The sequence below is a fragment of the Fukomys damarensis genome, unplaced genomic scaffold (genome assembly GCF_012274545.1).
Source record: "Fukomys damarensis isolate Sample0158 unplaced genomic scaffold, DMR_v1.0_HiC HiC_scaffold_10, whole genome shotgun sequence".
In the NCBI taxonomy this organism is placed as follows: domain Eukaryota; kingdom Metazoa; phylum Chordata; class Mammalia; order Rodentia; family Bathyergidae; genus Fukomys; species Fukomys damarensis.
Genome location: NW_022900922.1, coordinates 34,267,734 through 34,284,100, shown reverse-complemented (window position 1 = coordinate 34,284,100; position 16,367 = coordinate 34,267,734). Strand labels below are relative to the sequence as shown.

Sequence of the window (16,367 nt, the reverse complement as noted above, 5' to 3'; positions counted from 1 at the left end):
TTTTTTTTTTTTTTTTTTTTTTTTTTGTACCAAGGATTGAACTCAGGACCTTGCAGGCACAACCACTGAACTAAATCCCCAGCCCCATTGCTAGTTTATAGAAATGGAATTCATTTTTATCATATAACTTTGCTAAATTTGTAAGTTCAGTTTTTCATGGATTTGTTAGTTTTCTGCATGTAAGATTATGTTATTGTGTCAACAGAGATAACTTTACTTTTTCTTTTGCAATGGGATGTCTTTTGTCTTTCTTTTCCTTTTAATTTCTGTGGTTAAAATTTTCAGTACTATGTTGAAAATAAGTGGTGATAATTGCCTTGTTGCTGATATTAGAGGAAAAGCTTTCAGTTTTTCACCATTGAGTCTGATGTTAACTATGGGTTTTTCTACATGATCTTTGAGGATATTTTCTTGTGTTCCTAGTTCACTGAGTATTTTTTTATTATAAAAGCATATTTTATGTTGTCAAATGCTTTTACTGAATCATGGTGCATTTTTCTCACACTGATGTCTTAATATTAGCATATTCCATTAGACATTACATGGGTTACCCATGTAATAATAGGATACTACATTGATTAATTCTCATATTTTACACTAGTTTTGCTTATTGTCTTAGAGTTATGTCCTCATTGCCGCAAAAAATAGCCAATACCTTCAATTTAAAGAGAGGTTTATTTGGTCTCATTCTTTTTAGAGGATTCTCTCTGCTGGCTCCAAGGTAGAAATGGCCTGGTGGAATGATATGCAGAGGAAAGCTATTCAAGAAGCAAAAAGACAGAAGGGAGGACCTGGGGAGCGAGGTATACATTCGGTGAGCCTCCACTTATTCTGACTAGGCCTACCTCCTAACACTACCTTTACCTATGGATTCTTCAGTGAATTAATGTGCTGATGAGTATAATACCCCATGATTCAGTTGCCTTTCAAAAGCCCTACTCCACATACATGAGGCTTATTGGGGAACATTTTAGATCTAAATTATGACACTTGTTTTCCTAGAATAAATCCCATTTGATCAAGGTGTGAAGCCCTTTCGAGATCCCACTGAATTTGGTTTACTAATAATTTGTTTAGAATGTTTGCATCTACATACACAAAGCATATCGATCTGTGGTTTTCTTCTGTTGCGTTCATCTGAAATTACATTTTATTATATTTTAAACCTATTAGTTTTATTCATCTTTCTTCGTTTTCATAGTACAGCCTCTGAAAAAAATAGAAATGTGTATTAGGATTCCCTTTATTTTTTTATATGTGAACTAAGAATACAGTCTGCTATTCATTTGTATAATGAGAGTTAAAAAGGCAGAGCTATCTACGTAAGGAGACCAAGAAAGCAGAACATCAGCACAGCGATATTGTAACATCTTAACACTCGCATCCATCTCTGAAAAATTAATGTGTGAGCTCCTACATTTAGTGTGTTTTAAATTATGTTCTGAACATAGATTTCACTCAGTCTCCAAAAGGTTAATATGTCATCGATTAAGAATTGTAGATAAAAGAGTAGATTTTCTTCCTAGCCTCTTAGAAAACATGGGAGTGACCATTTCCCTGTAGTAGAGCTGTTGAAAAGGCACTAAAAATTATTCCTGATTTCTTTTAAACTCCACTCACTTTCTAAATTCATTATTCTAAACCTGCAGAAAGAATTAGTCTGAAAAGCTTTATTTTCTTATAAGCTGAGGGATAATCACTTAAACACAAGACATTATTTGAAATTGAATTATTTCCCTTAGATTGCTCTCCTTCTAGCACTAAACATAAAGCACTATTTGAAATTTAATTCTTTTCCCTGAGTTACTCTCTCTCTAACACTGACTGAAAAGAGCAGAGTGGTAGAATGAACCTGTGTTTCTGTGCCATGGGGTCTCTGCTCACCTGCAGAAAGGCATTCAGGGGTGCTTGCCTTGTATGGTGACAGTTCCTGGCTGCTGGTCCATTTACCTGTTTCATACGCATCACCTGGCCACTCCAGCCTTTTCTCTGGTTACTTTGTGCAGATTGGTAGGCCAGTGGTACAGTGAAAGAGAATACATCACACACAACAAGCAGGTTTAGATGAGACTGCTACAAAATGTTTCAAAGATAAAATCTGGTACAGCTCAGTACCTATGCCATGTCCTTTCTTTGATTGTCCCGTTGTTAATGATTGATTGTCACAAGGCATCTTTTTGACCATGCTGGTTGTGAGAATAACAGGTGTATGTGTTAGCAGGAAGCTGTACTCCAGGTGCTGCCTGTTCTGAATGAAGGTCTGGTTCATAGCTTTGACATGAAAGGTGGTTGGGATTTCAGGCTTGATGGAGTGGGCTCTTCATTCACCTTAGCATTGAGTCCTCTCAGAAGGGTCATGATTCTGTCTACAGAAGAGCATCTCAGCTGGTCCCTGCTGACACCCAGGAGGGACCAGCCATGAGCCATGCATGTCCCTAGTATCACCTTAATCATTTCCGCATGGTCCTGTCAGTTTGCTATGGAAGCCACTGGACTTTTCCAATAAAACAGGCCTAATGTATCTCACTTTAAGCAGGATAGTTTCCTAGTGAGCCTCCTTTTTAATTTTAATTTTTATTAATACATGTTTGCAATACATAATGATTACATTCATGAGGGGTTGGTACGTGTATATAGCACATCTTAATTCTTTTTACACCTTCTTCCCCCTCCCTCCATCCTTAGTCCCCTTCACTAGTGAGCCTCCTGAGAAAAGTAATTGGAAATTATATGGGCAAACAACTGGGTTTTTGTTGTCGTTGAGTTGTTGATTCTTAGCCAATCTGAATAATGACTTTAATTTTAGACTAATTGATGTTAAATCATTGTAGCTATCCAGGTGCAAGAAACTAAAATTGAATCGCAAGCATTATTCCTGGTGAGAACTTCATCTCCTTGAACAGCCCTCGCGATCTGTTGCAGATGTGGTTTCCTGCTGCTAATGCTCCTCTTCTGTCCCTGTCCCTGATTCTAAAGCAGGTCTCCTTCAACTTCTGGACATAGGAGGCCGAGCCACCTCGGGAGAAGCCTCAGTGCCCCTGTCTGAGGCTTGCTGTTGCAGGACAACTGCACTCGGCCTGGCTGAGAGTGATGCTATGCTCACAGCTCCTGTCTCAGCTTGGGGGGAGAGTAGCAAAAGGGGGACTGGGCTTTTTCCCCCTTATGCCTTTGGATCATTTGATTTAGACTTGTACTTTTAATTACTTTTTTCCTAGTGTTTCTTCTGATCAGCATCATTGTGTTGAGACTTAACTTTCAATAATATTTTCCTTTTAATTGTGTTCTTGAGTTAGCTGGGAGAGAGACTCGTCAGGGTGGTGGTTGCCCCTCGAAGTATGTGCATCTTGTTTGTGAGGAGAGAGATGAAGGCAAACAAAATCTACCTTTGAGGGGCAGAGGGAGAATCTCACAGCAGGAATATGTTAGTCAGGCTTTAAGGGACAATAGGAAGAGAGACAAGTATGCGCTTTGGGAAGCAGGATGAGTGGTAAGAAGGACAAGTATATTGTGTCAAGGAAGTATTGTGGTTAGAGGACCAGGAATAATCCAGGGTGAATGGGACAGGAGGCTTTTGTGCTATGCTTGGGGTTATATTTTGTTCTCCAGTCTCAAGATTCTCAGCCTTAGGAGTCTGTGAGAGTTTGCAGTGGAACTTCTTAAATTGGAATGTGTCAAGCTGTAAACATACTCTACACCATTCATGTCATTGCTACTCAAAGTGTCCTTCAAAAGGTACTGATCTGATTTGTTTCTAGTTCATGATGAAACAGCCATAGAAGTGACAGTAAGCATTGAATAATTGGTTTGATATTTCAGTGTAGGGCTTTTATAGATCAATCTGGAAGTACTACTTCTTTGTGATGAAATCCACAAATTGTTATAAAAATCTAAACTGTAACCAGCAATAAATGACAATACTGAAACTAAGTGCATTGCCAGGATTGGGCATAATATTTTTTCCTCAAAACAAGATCTTTTAGTGGCTTAAAACGTGACATCATTGCTTTATTTTTTGCATTGTCAGTTGGTCACAGGCTCTCTTTCAGGGCTGCATTCTGAAATATTTCCCCTGGCATCAGCTGCTGTCTGGCAGCTGCCCCTCGGTGGGAGCTGTTCCCACTGCTGCGAGCCGCTGTTCCAGGGCTCGGTGCCTATCTGGCTGCTGGCTTACTGGGACGCTCCGCGGAACACCAGCTCTCCTGTGTGCCCCTCCTGCCCACGGACTGAGCCCTCACCGCTCTCACTCTCATTTTCTTGTCTTGGTGGCACTTTGAATACTTTTTATTTCTTCATCCCTTACGCAAATCTTCAGGCAAGTCTCACATTTCCTGCGTCTCCTCTTAGCCTTGTCATTTCAGTTGTGAAGGACAGTGGCGGCGGCGGTGTCTGCAGCAGGTTGCCCTCTCTTTTCTGCCCCCCAGCCTCACCTGTCTGCTCCAGTGCCACTCCTCAGGCTCCCTTTGTTTCCTGTCGCTTTTCTCTGCATCTCCAGTCTAGATCAGTCACCTCCACCCCCAGTAACAAATTATCTCACGTTCAGTAACTTACAAGTGCACAGATTTATTGTCGTGGTGCCTTTGCACCAGCAAGGTGGTTATGGATTGGTTTAGGGTCTCACCAAGTTGAAGTCTCTTCTTGAGCTCAGCCCCACAGGCTGTTGGGAGAGTTTGTTCCCGGTGACTATAGGGGTGAGGCTCCTGTGTTCTGCTCTCTCCAGCTGCTGGAGCCCCTCTTGCCCTCACCACGGCCTTGTACCCTTTCACAGCAGCAGGGGCTGCAGTCCACACACATGGCATGTCATGTAAAGCTCGCTTTTCATGAGTTCCAGATGAAAGGTGTCATTTTCATAGGTCACATGGCCGTTTGGAATTTCAGAAACTATCTCAGCCTACCTCAGGATCCTTCTCATCCTTTAGTGTTTATTTGAAATTGCATTCATTTCTGGAGCACTTTTATAAGCTTTCCCAGCAGTGTGACCTGACCCTTGCCTCCCTCTGTAGAGCAGTTTCTATTTTCTCTCTCAGTGTGCTTCACATATGTGAAATACACCCTTCGAATTCATGGCATGGACATAACCTGAACAGATGCTTCTCCTCTGGAGTAAATGGTGCTAGACCTGCATTTCACTGCATGTGTTGCTGAGGTGGCTCTTACCAAGAGTAATTATTATGGTGTTTCAATGAAGTCAAGGTGCTGAAAGACCGACACATACTTTCTGCATGTTAACAGTCCCCTATGGTGCATTTTGAATAGAGATCTCTACATAGTGAGCCACTCAGGCACAGAGCCTGCTATCTCTTTCTCTTCTGTAACCTGTACAAAGTAGGATGAATATTTTAATCAAAGCAAGAAAGGATTCCAGAAAAAAGGAAAGTGGAGGCACAGAGAAAACTTGGGTGCATCCAGGGTGCTGCCCCCAAGTGTTGCCACTCTCGGCACTCAGGGCTACCGATGCTGTCCATGGAGTAGCTTGTGCCTGTCTAGTCTTCATCATTTCCCACACAGTTGTTTTGTTTTCTATTCGCAGCTGGAGCCCAAGATCGCATCGGCTGGGCTTTTGGCCTTGGGTTAGAAAGGCTGGCCATGATCCTCTACGACATCCCTGACATCCGCCTCTTCTGGAGTGAGGACGAGCGCTTCCTGAAACAGTTCCGACTGTCAGACATCAATCAGAAGGTGAAGTTTCAGGTAGGATGAGTTCCAAGAACTGAGTAGTCGTTAAAAAAACAGTTGTCAGGAATTAAGAGGACTGCATAGGCTATGCAAAAACATTGAGTGTTAAAATAATATGAATTTGAAAAGAAGCTTTTAGCCCCATAGCCAGCCCAGGGGCTCATAAACCTCAGAAATGGTATACAAAATAAAAAGAGATTTAGCAATCTTAGTGGAAGCAGAGAACCAGCTTGGGCTTTGTTAAGTGAAATACTCATCTTGATCACTGGTGATATTTCTCTTGAAGTTTATCTTTTCTCATAATAATATAGACATACTGGCTTATGATTAGTGTTTCAAAAGTAATAAATACCATTTTTATCATTTTACTTTCACTGTCCTGATACAGATGGAACATTCATAAAAAGCACAGAGTTGGGTCTATTTTTTAACCCAGATTTAAAGTCTCTGTCTTCTAACTGGAGTATTAAATTCACTTCCAGTTAATGTAATTACTTATATGACTGGTCTTAATGCTGTCATCTTTTTTATTTCTTCCCTAATCTATTCTTTATTCTATTATTTTAAAAGTGAGGTTTATTGCTTTTATTTTTGTCATCTATTTTCTTTTCTCCATTGCTGTTTAGTTTCACTTTATATGAGTTTTAAGTGGTTACCCTAGATTATAATATGCATAGTTAATCTTACTCTAGATTATAATATGCAAAATTAATCATCACACATCACCATGAAAAAATCTTATACAATTTTATGCAGTATTTAACAACCTTATATTACTGTAATTCTATTTGCCTCTCCTTTTATAATTCCATAATATATTGCAATATTTACTTCAAATATTCAATTATCTTTTGAGGAAATGAAAACTGTATTGTTTCCTGTTTCTCTTGATTTTTACCCTGCTGACATTGATTCCTTGCTGTACATCTTGGTTCTTCTCTGTGCTATTGTCCTATTAATCTGAAGAACTTTTATTGTAGTGCAAGATGCATTTTCTCAGCTTTTTTTGTCTGGGAATGCTATGTTTCACTTTCATTTTTTAGGGATGTTTTGCATTGCTATAAGTGTCTACATTCCCAGATTTTTGGGGCAGTTTTTTAAACATGTTTCACTGCCTTTATTTTTCTACTTTTGTTTTCAGCAGTTTGACCTATGTATAATTTTCTGTTTGTTATCTTCCTTGTGTTGCGTTAATGTCTTTCAGACATTTCAGAACATTCTCATGTAGTTTCTCTTCTCACTATCTGCATTATGTAACAAGAATCCTCTTCTCTCCAGTTTCCATTGTCAAGGCCCTGGCTTCCTTCAGAGCCTTGATGAACAGGGTTAGCTTTTGACATTCGTATTTTTGCAGTCTGTCAGTGTGTGATGCATTAGGCATTCTCTCTAGGTTTTCTCTTCCATGCTCCTCACTTCCCCCTTAGAGCATCAGTCTTGGGCACCCGTATTCCTCAACTCTGTGTTCTATGCAGCTAGCCTTTCTACGTCAGAGCGCTCAACATTCTCCACACAGTGACCAGTTCCATGGATGCTTCCTCATTCTTGGATGTTGATAACAAGCAGCACCTTACTTCCAGACACCAAAATGTGGATTGCTTTCCTATGGCTGCTGTGACAGATTCCCACAGATTCAGTGGCTTGAAATGACATGGATCAATCATCTTGTACTTGTAGAGGGCAGAAATCCCAAATCAGTCTGCCTGAAAACAAAGGTTGTGGAGGCTCCAAGGAGACCCGTCTGCTTGTCACAGGCTCCAGAGGCTGTGCTCCTTGGCTCCTGACTGCCTGTCAGGGTCTTTGCCCTCTCCTTCCCGCGGGGTCTCATCACCTTCTCTGCGTTTGTGCCTGCCTCCCTCTTACAAGCACTTGCGATTGCATGGAGCCTGGCAAGATGATTCAGGATAATCTCTCTATGTCCACCCTCTGTCTCTCACTCTGTGAGGGTGTCAGCCTGCATATTCCCAGGTCCCAGGATTCGGACATCTCTGAGAGAAGTCGCGTGTAACCTGTCTCTTATACATTCTTATATTCAGTCTCCTCATGGACATTGCTTTCCTTCAGATATAATGTGTTGTTTGGGATAAATGATACCATTAGTATTGGAGTGTTAGTGATCTTTTACTATTTGTGTAGGTTGGCCCTCTTTATATATGTAAAATGGGAATAAGAGGCTTTGTCAATGCAGTCAGTCAGTCTTAAATGAGAGCGTTTGATGTGGTTACAGAGTCTTCCTCAGCAGGGAGGGAAGGAGACCAGGGAGAGGCCTGCTGGCCCATGATCTTGGGGGTCTCTGCCTGGGAGACTGGGGGTCCTTTGGGAATCGGTTGTGTTGTACAGGAAGCAGAGATTTTTCTTGTTGTTTCCTCCAGATTTCCTCTATTATGCCTTGGGCTTTCCTGACCTCTGTTGTATCTTCCAGTCTCCAAGGTTGTTTCAAGTCCCCGTCTTGCTGGGAGGGATTGAGGCTCTACCTTGTAGTTCTTCTATTGAATTCCTCAAAAGCCTTTGTGTCTCATAAGTAGGAGACTCAAGGTCCGTGATTTTACTTCTGGGTTTGTATTTCACATGTTTCGAGTTATGAGCGTTGCCTTTTATGTCTCTAACTCCCCTGGTCAGGGCTTGACACATGGGAGGACCTGTGTGGTGCTCTGTCGCACCTGTGTCACCTCCCTGTTCTCACTGTCCACACTCGTACTTCTGTGCAGCCTTTGGTCAGTTGTCCATGCTCTCCCTCTTTATGCTCCTCAGACCTCCCTTAAGTTTATTCATTCTTTAAATATTTATAAACAGTCCAAAATTATGAATTCAGCACTTAGTCATACATAGAGTAATGCTTGTTACTGAAAATTACTCAACACCACATTTTATTTACACAGTCTGCTTACAAGTCATTAACTACACGTCTGACCACAGAGGCTTTCTAATAACTCAGGATATTGGCTGATTTCCCCCATTGAGGGGTTTCCCTGCCCTCCTCTGTGACTCGTTACTACAGCAGGGGTGATAGTGAGTGGGCGATGCGTGTAACCCTCCACCGGGTTAGTCACACCGGGTGGTTGACACTCACATTGGCATTACCCCACAGCGCACTGTCCCGGGGGTGCTGCGTGCCTTCACGTGGTCTTCAGAATGCTCTGCGTTTTGGTGTCGGGAAAAGGAAACTTGCTGATAGTCGTCTCTATAACCAGTATTGGCACAGAGTCATGAAGGAGGTAGCAACCTGACTTAAAATTCATAGGTGAATTTTTTAGAGCCAAGAGATTTAAATTTTTCTAACAAATCAATAATTAGTTGTACAACTTACAGAAAAATAAAGCACTGATTTTAAATGACTCACCTTGTGAATTTATTAGCATCAAACTACACACATTAGTGTTTCCCTGACTCTACTATGCAGATGAATCAGCTGTGGATTTGACCGGACAGGGATTCTAATTCAGTAGGTGTGGGGTATGGACTGCAGTTCTGCATTTCTACCAAACTCTTAGGTGTTGCTTGTCTGTGAGCCACACTTTGAAAGGAAGCAGTGACGAACAAAATTATTTACTCTATTAGGGCCTCAGCTCTCTCGTGTGTAAAAAGTGATCAGATCTTCTGCCTGGATAGTCAAGCTTACTTTCTCTGCTGCTGTCCTCCCGTTTTAGGGTTAGTATAGCTGTTCTATTAGCAGTTCTATAAGTTATATGGCTTTTGCACTTAATCTTGAAAGTCTTTTCTTTATTCTTGCCCTAAATCTTTTTTTTACTAGCATTGCAATATTTTTAATTTTAAAGAGCTACCTAAAATTTCCTCCACGCCTCACCTTTCTCCCTCCCTTCTTCCTTCCGAATTTGTAGTTGTCCAGATGACAGGATTGTGTGAATAAAGTCATACAGTTTAGATGCACATTGAAAAAGTATGTGTGAGTCAGAGATTTATGTGTGCTCTTTAATTTGTGAAAGCGCTACTATTTAAGTCAGGAAAGAAATTGAACTAGGTTTGATGGAATAAGAAACTGGAAGGGGAAAGAATCTGGTAGGCTTCAGCAGGACAGTGATTATGAAAGGGCCTGGAATCACCTTGGCCATCTCTGGGAGCAGCCATGCCTAGAGCCAGGGGACTGTGGCTGAGCCTATCTGTGCCCTGGCAGTGGCACCAGTCATCAGCCCTGGGTGTTGGGTTGAGGAGGGGCGCTTCTGAAGGGCAGATTTGGCTTTTCCCTTACTTACACTTTCTGTCAATCACATCTCAATACACCAGCCATCTATATATTGATTTACTGAGATGTTATGATACTTGCCACCTGTTGAATGCTATATGCAAGTTACTGAACTAAATCTTTTGCCTATCGTTGCAGCTTTTATGGACCACAGTGGAGGGGTAGACATTGTGCATCCATTTTATCAGTAATGGTTCTGGGCAGCACCAAGTAACTCAGCCATAGTCAATCCACTAGTAAGTGGCAGAGCCAGGACTTTAACCAAAGGTGACTCCAGAGAATTCTCAGGTAGAACTAATGAGCTTCATCACTACCTCCACCAAAGTGCTATGCTAGATGCTGGAGTCAGGAAGTGGAAATTGATAGTTCCTGACTTCCACTTATTTCCAAATAGGAAGAAGAGACAGATCTGTCAAGAGACATAAACATACTTTGGAGCAATGGTGGAGCTCTTCACAGGTGGATATAGAATTTCAGTTATAGTGACTGGTGAATGAGGAGGTCAAAATTTTCTTTTCTTTACTCCTTTTATTTTGGTTAGTTAATTCTCTAAATCTTTTCATGTTTCTCCAGAATTGTATGAGGGTTTTTGTCTGTGATCACTTGCTAATCTCGCTAGCTCCTAAGTTGGGTTTCATTGTTATTATCATAAATGATGTCTGACAGACTTAATGCAGGATTTTGTAGTGTTTCCTCTTTCTATTCTCCACAAACCCAGCTGTGAGAATCCTATGAGCTTCACTGTGCTGTGATGAAATCAATGGCTCTGAAACTTTTTAAAAACTATTTTCATGTGCATTTTCCCCACCTCACCAAAATTCAAAGTATTTTGAGTATTTTCTTTTGCTGCAAGAGAGGTTTAGCCAAGTGAAGTAATAGCGAGGGAAGAAGGAGCAATGAATGCAAGATGACCAACAATAGCACCATTTATGTGTTCAGGGAGCTCTGCTGACTGGCAAATGAGGAGAGAGGTGATAAAGGAATGGACACATATGTGTTAGGAATCACTACAGTGCTTGTATATAATACATTTATAGCAGAGACTGTCACATGGTCATTAAAATCCATGTTAACTGCTACTCATATTTCTTCCAGAAGCATTATTACATCACTGTTGGTACCACCATCACAACTGCTACAAACCATGCCTTGTTTGAGGCCAGCAGCATAGATCATGTGATTTCCAGTCCTTCATGCCTTCAGTTTCTGTTTTCAGATTACTTTGCTGGCATAGGTGTTAGCTAACCCCAGCCTTGTGTCACTAGGATGTTTCATTGGTCCATAGCTTATCAAGCCCTATGGATTGAAGCTGTGTGTTTAATTGGAACCACTGTCCTCAGAGGCTTGAGGATTTATGACTGCTTTTTATTTCTGTGAGAATGGATCTTGTAACATGTTTTACATATTTAGAAAATAGCAACTACCAATACTTTCTTGTTTATTAAGGTATTTTTTAAAAAGTCTTTAGCACGTCCTTGCACAATTGCCTTGTACTGTAGTTCACAAAAGTGTGGGTATTGTGAGCTTTATAGGCACACACATTTAATATCCTGCTATATTTTCTTAGCTATTAACCTAATGTAAATGTACAAGAGCTTCCTGTTGATAGATAACAAATTAACTTTAAATCTGCTAGAAATTTGATAAATTGTAGGTAATGTGTTTTAAGAATCACCTATGTGTCTACAAGAAGTTGTGGTATTTCTGTCACAGGAATTAGGGCATACTTCTATGCTGTACAGAATCATCTAAACTGGTTACTAATGGTTGATGGAACATATAATCAGAGTTTTAGAAAGAGATCATCAGAATATGGACCAGAAGCGAGTACGGGTTTGAAGGAACTGGCATAGAAAGCAAGAACATGTCACTTCAGCAGTGATGGGCAAGTTTATGTTTTTTCTAGGTGTGAATACAAAAAGAACTTGCTACAGGTTAGTGATAAGGATGACAAGAGAAGGTGCCATGATACCAGGGCTCTAGAGCCCAGAAGGTTTTTCCTCAGGCTGCTCCCTTCAGGAAATGCCAAGATGACTCCATACAACAAGCAGGACATCATGTGAGGAAGACGGAGAGAACTTTCCCGGAGGTCCTCGTAGCTTTCCTCACATCTCCTCATCAGGGTAGTTGGAATGAGTGTTCTGTAATGCTCACCTGCTATTTTCTGATATTTTCAAGAATATCAAGCTAAGCTCTTGTCAATAAAACTTCTGCTTTTGCATTATTCCACAACCAACCAACACCACTAGATATGTGCAATCAAGCCCCATCAACGGGCATCATTTATTACTGCACCACTTTTTTTAATCATCTCTTACAAAATGGAATGATAAGGACTACTAGAAAATGATTGCAGGCCAAAATCTTTTATCTTCTGCTGACTAATGCTTGAAATCTCCTTTTAGTTTCATACTTTGATCCCTTGTCAAACATAAAGTGTTCCTTTTTCCCAGAACCAGCTATGCCTACTTTCATAAAAGCACTGGATAAGATTAATTGGCAGTATGTGACTATGAAACACTTTTTCTTTCTGTTAAAAATCTAGTACAGAAACTAGCTGCAATGACAGATGCCTGTAATCTCCACTACTCAGGAGGCTGAGGTAAGAAAATCATAAGGTTGAGTCCAATCTGGGCAATTTAGAGACACTGTTTCAAAATAAAAAATTCAAAAGGGCGGGGGATGTAACTTATTGGTAGAGCACCTCTGGGTTCATCCCCAGTACAAAACAAACAAAAAAGAAATCTAGTACAGAGAGCAGCATCACCATGGTGCAGTCGCCTAAACTCACACTTTTGACCAAAAGGAGAAAGAGTTGAAAAATAACTTCAAGGTCACTCAACCTAGGAATGAAACCTCAGAGTTAATTAAAGAACTAACAAATGTGGATCAGAGTCAATTCAAGTGGACAATTCAAAGTTCATATTAAAGTTCTAGGTCCAAATGGAATCAAATTTACCTCACTAAGAGTAATTAGTCAAGAAAGGCAGGTGTAGTTGGTAAGTGTCTTTACTTCTTCCTGTGGAAAAGTACCAACAGATCTCTTCACTGTTTTAATTAGAGCTGTTCCTACCTCTTTACTTACAGGATGGGAGGAGCATTTGGGTTCATCTGAGATGATAGGATTAAAGGCTGCCTGTGTTTAGACAGAGAGATGAGAAGTGCTTTACAATTACATTCTGCCCCAGTTTTTCAACCCGTGTGCATTTATTTTGACATTTTTTATGTGTAATCTTATGGTTTTGAAAATGAAGAATGGCTAAAGAGAGAAGTAATTTATATAACACATAGCTTAATTTTTTCTATCACTTGGCTAGGTAATGTATCAAATATTTTCTTTTAGTGTGAGAGAATAACTTATTTCTAAAGGGCCTCCCTATGAGATGTATAAATTATAATCATACGATATGACTCACTACCAAGGATATTGAATTATAAACAGGCGACCCTTGCAAGAGTCCATTTGGCAGAGTTTGGACTGCAGGTTAACTGCTAATTGAGAAGCAATTTTATATTCCATTTTATTCATTTTTAAAATGATGAAAGATCCTAGACATATGTCTTTGGATTTGATTGCAAGGAACAATGTAGAACAATGAGCCCACAACCCTGCTATCTACTTCCTTCAAACCCTTGGATTTGTGCCACAAATTCTTTGGAAGAGTAAAAACTTTAGAAATGCGGTTGAAACATCTTGGTTTCCTCGGGGTTGTGTCCCACTCCCTGTTGTGTCCTCTCGAGGTCGCCACTCACTTCAATGCCATGGCTGCCAGTCTTCCTTTATCACTGCATTTGCATATGTCCAAAAGCAATGCTTCAAAATTAATATCACCTGGTTAGAATTGTTAAAAACAGAAATCCAGAGAGGTTTTGGAAGGAATTTTATAAGCAAGTTCTAGAGTTTATATGGAAATGTAGTGGGCCAGTAATCCTCAGATAACCAAGTTAGAGGATTCACTTTAGCTGATGTCAAGCCTTGGAAAAAGCTTCAGTAGCATAAGAACACGATATGATTACAAGCTTAAACACACAGGTTCAAGGAATCCAGTAAGAGGCCAGAAACACATTGTAAGCATGACGCTAGATTTCGAGAGCTCTGAGCAGTGGCAAGAGGAAACTTCTCCGTGGGAATGGAGCAAGGATAATCAGGGTAAGAATGGAACATGACCTCACAGTCTTAATTATTCAAAAATGAATTCCAAGAGGTTTGTGGATCTAAATGGGAAAGAGAATGTATTAGCTTGCCTCCTTTGAAAAATTAATTTTAGCATGAGTGATTCTTTGATTCTTATTGGAGTAAATTGAATCGAAGAGATTGTGCTAAATGAACTATGGTAATGTAAAATTAAAACATAATTAAATATACGATCTTGAAAGTTTTGAAATGAGTATTTATTTAAAGTGGTTGCTATAATTTTTTGCAAAGCATTTTAGCAAATTAGTGATGTTTCCTTCTATTTCTAGTTTGCCAAGAGTTTTTATAATTAATGGATATTAAAAGTTATCAAACCCTTTCATATATTTTGGTGTTATCTCATGATTTGGGGGCATTATTGTATAATTGTAGTGATATTTAATTATTTTTTCAGCTTTAATTGAGTTTATTGGTACATTTTAGGGATAGAGTACAGTTACATTCATTGTTGGGATCTTGTACCTTTACATGGCAGGTCTTGGTTCTCATTTTTTCCCCTTGTCCCTGCCCTTCCTTTACCCCTCCTCCCCTCCCCGTCTACAACCACTTTATTTCCATCTTTTCATTATCTCACATTTTTTTCTTTTCCCTTTTTACCCTTCCCCTACCCGTCCCACCTTCCCTACACCTTTAGCTCCTTTCTTCCCATTTCTCAATATCAGTAATCTTATTAGGATCTTCTGTATTATTACAGATTATTCACACCAGAGAACCTATTCGGTATTTACACATGTGTGCCTTATTTATTTCACTTAGGAGTATATCTTCAATATGTATCCATTTTCCTATGAATGAATCTATTTTCTCATTCTTTATGGGTGAGTAATATTCCCTTTTATAGAAAAAACACATCTTCTTTATCCAGGTTCCAACTGATGGGCTAATAGGCTGTTTCCAAGTTTTAGCTATTACAAACTGTGCCACTATAAACATGGGTGTGCATACTTCTCTGTGATATGATTCTTTTAGTTCTTTTGGAAAGATACCCAGCAGAAGGATGGCTGGGTCAAATTGAACCTCCAGTCCCAGCTCTTTGAGGTATCTCCATATTGATTTCCATAGTGGTTGCACCAGTCTGCACTCCCACCAACAATGGAGAAGTGTTCCTTTTTCCCCACAACCCCACCAACATTTGTTATTGTATGATTTCTTGATAGCAGCCATTCTTTGTGGGGTGAGGTTGAATCTCAGTGTTGTTTTCATCTGCATCTCTCGAATGATCAGTGATGTGGAACATTTTTTCATATATTTACTTGCTGCTTTTACTTCTTTGTCTGAGAAATGTCTGTTCATTTCGATGCCCATTTTTGAATTGGGTCTTTGTATTTGGGGGGGGCTGATTGTTTTGACTTCTTTATGTATTCTTGATAATAGTCCTTTGAGGAACAGCTGGTAAAAAGTTTTTCCCACATTGTAGGTGGTCTCTTAGTTCCACTGATGGTTTCTTTTGAAGTACAGAAGCTTTTTAATAAGATGAGATCCCAGTTGTTGATTCTATCTGCTAGTTCCTGTGCTACTGAGGATTTGTTCATAAAGTCTTTTGCTATCCCAATGTCTTCCAGAGTTCTGCCAAACTTACCTTGCAGCAAGTTTAATGTTTCTGTTTTAATATTTAGATCTTTAATCCATTTGGATTTTAATTTAGTGCATGGTGAAAGATAAGGGTCTAGTTTTAATCTGTGGCAGGTTGAAATCCAGTTTTTCCAACACCATTTATTAAAGAGGCTATCTTTCCTCCACTGACGATGGTCAACTACTTTGTCAAAGATGAGGTAGCTGAGTACATCTGGGTTTGTTTTTGTGTCTTCCAGTCTGTTCCACTGATCCTCAGGCCTATTTCTTTGCCAGTACCATGCTGTTTTTATCACAGTGGCCTTGTAGTATAGTTTCAAATTGGGAGTTGTTATACCCGGTGCCATGTGTCTGTTGCCTAAAATGGCTTTTGCTATTCTAGGTCTCTTATGGTTCCAAATGAATTTTTGGATTCTTTTTTCTAGTTCTGTGAAATACAGTGTTGGAATTTCAATTGGCATTGCATTGAATGTATATAGCAGTTTTGGTAGTATGGCCATTTTCACTATGTTGATTCTTCCTACCCAGGGGCAGGGGATATCTTTCCATTTTTTTATATCCCCTTCAATTTCTTTTTTCAGAGTGCTGTAGTTTTCAGTGTAGAGATCTTTTGCTTCTTTTGTTAGATTGATTCCTAGATACTTAATTTTTTTGGATGCTATTGTAAAAGGAATTTTTTCCCTTATTTCTCTCTCAGTGAGTCTGTTATTTGTGTATAAAAAGGCTATT

The 16,367-nt window shown here is 39.8% G+C and overlaps 1 protein-coding gene across 6 annotated transcripts in view; it reads left to right on the top strand.

The window, feature by feature from the left end:
• Positions 1–16,367, top strand: part of Fars2 (phenylalanyl-tRNA synthetase 2, mitochondrial) — a 445,419-nt gene that overhangs the window by 245,206 nt on the left and 183,846 nt on the right. For all 6 annotated transcript variants that reach the window (XM_010622793.2, XM_033761935.1, XM_010622796.3 and 3 more), the window contains one exon: positions 5,528–5,688. In XM_010622793.2, coding sequence (XP_010621095.1) covers positions 5,528–5,688 — 161 coding nt within the window. The remainder of the gene's footprint in view (positions 1–5,527; positions 5,689–16,367) is intronic.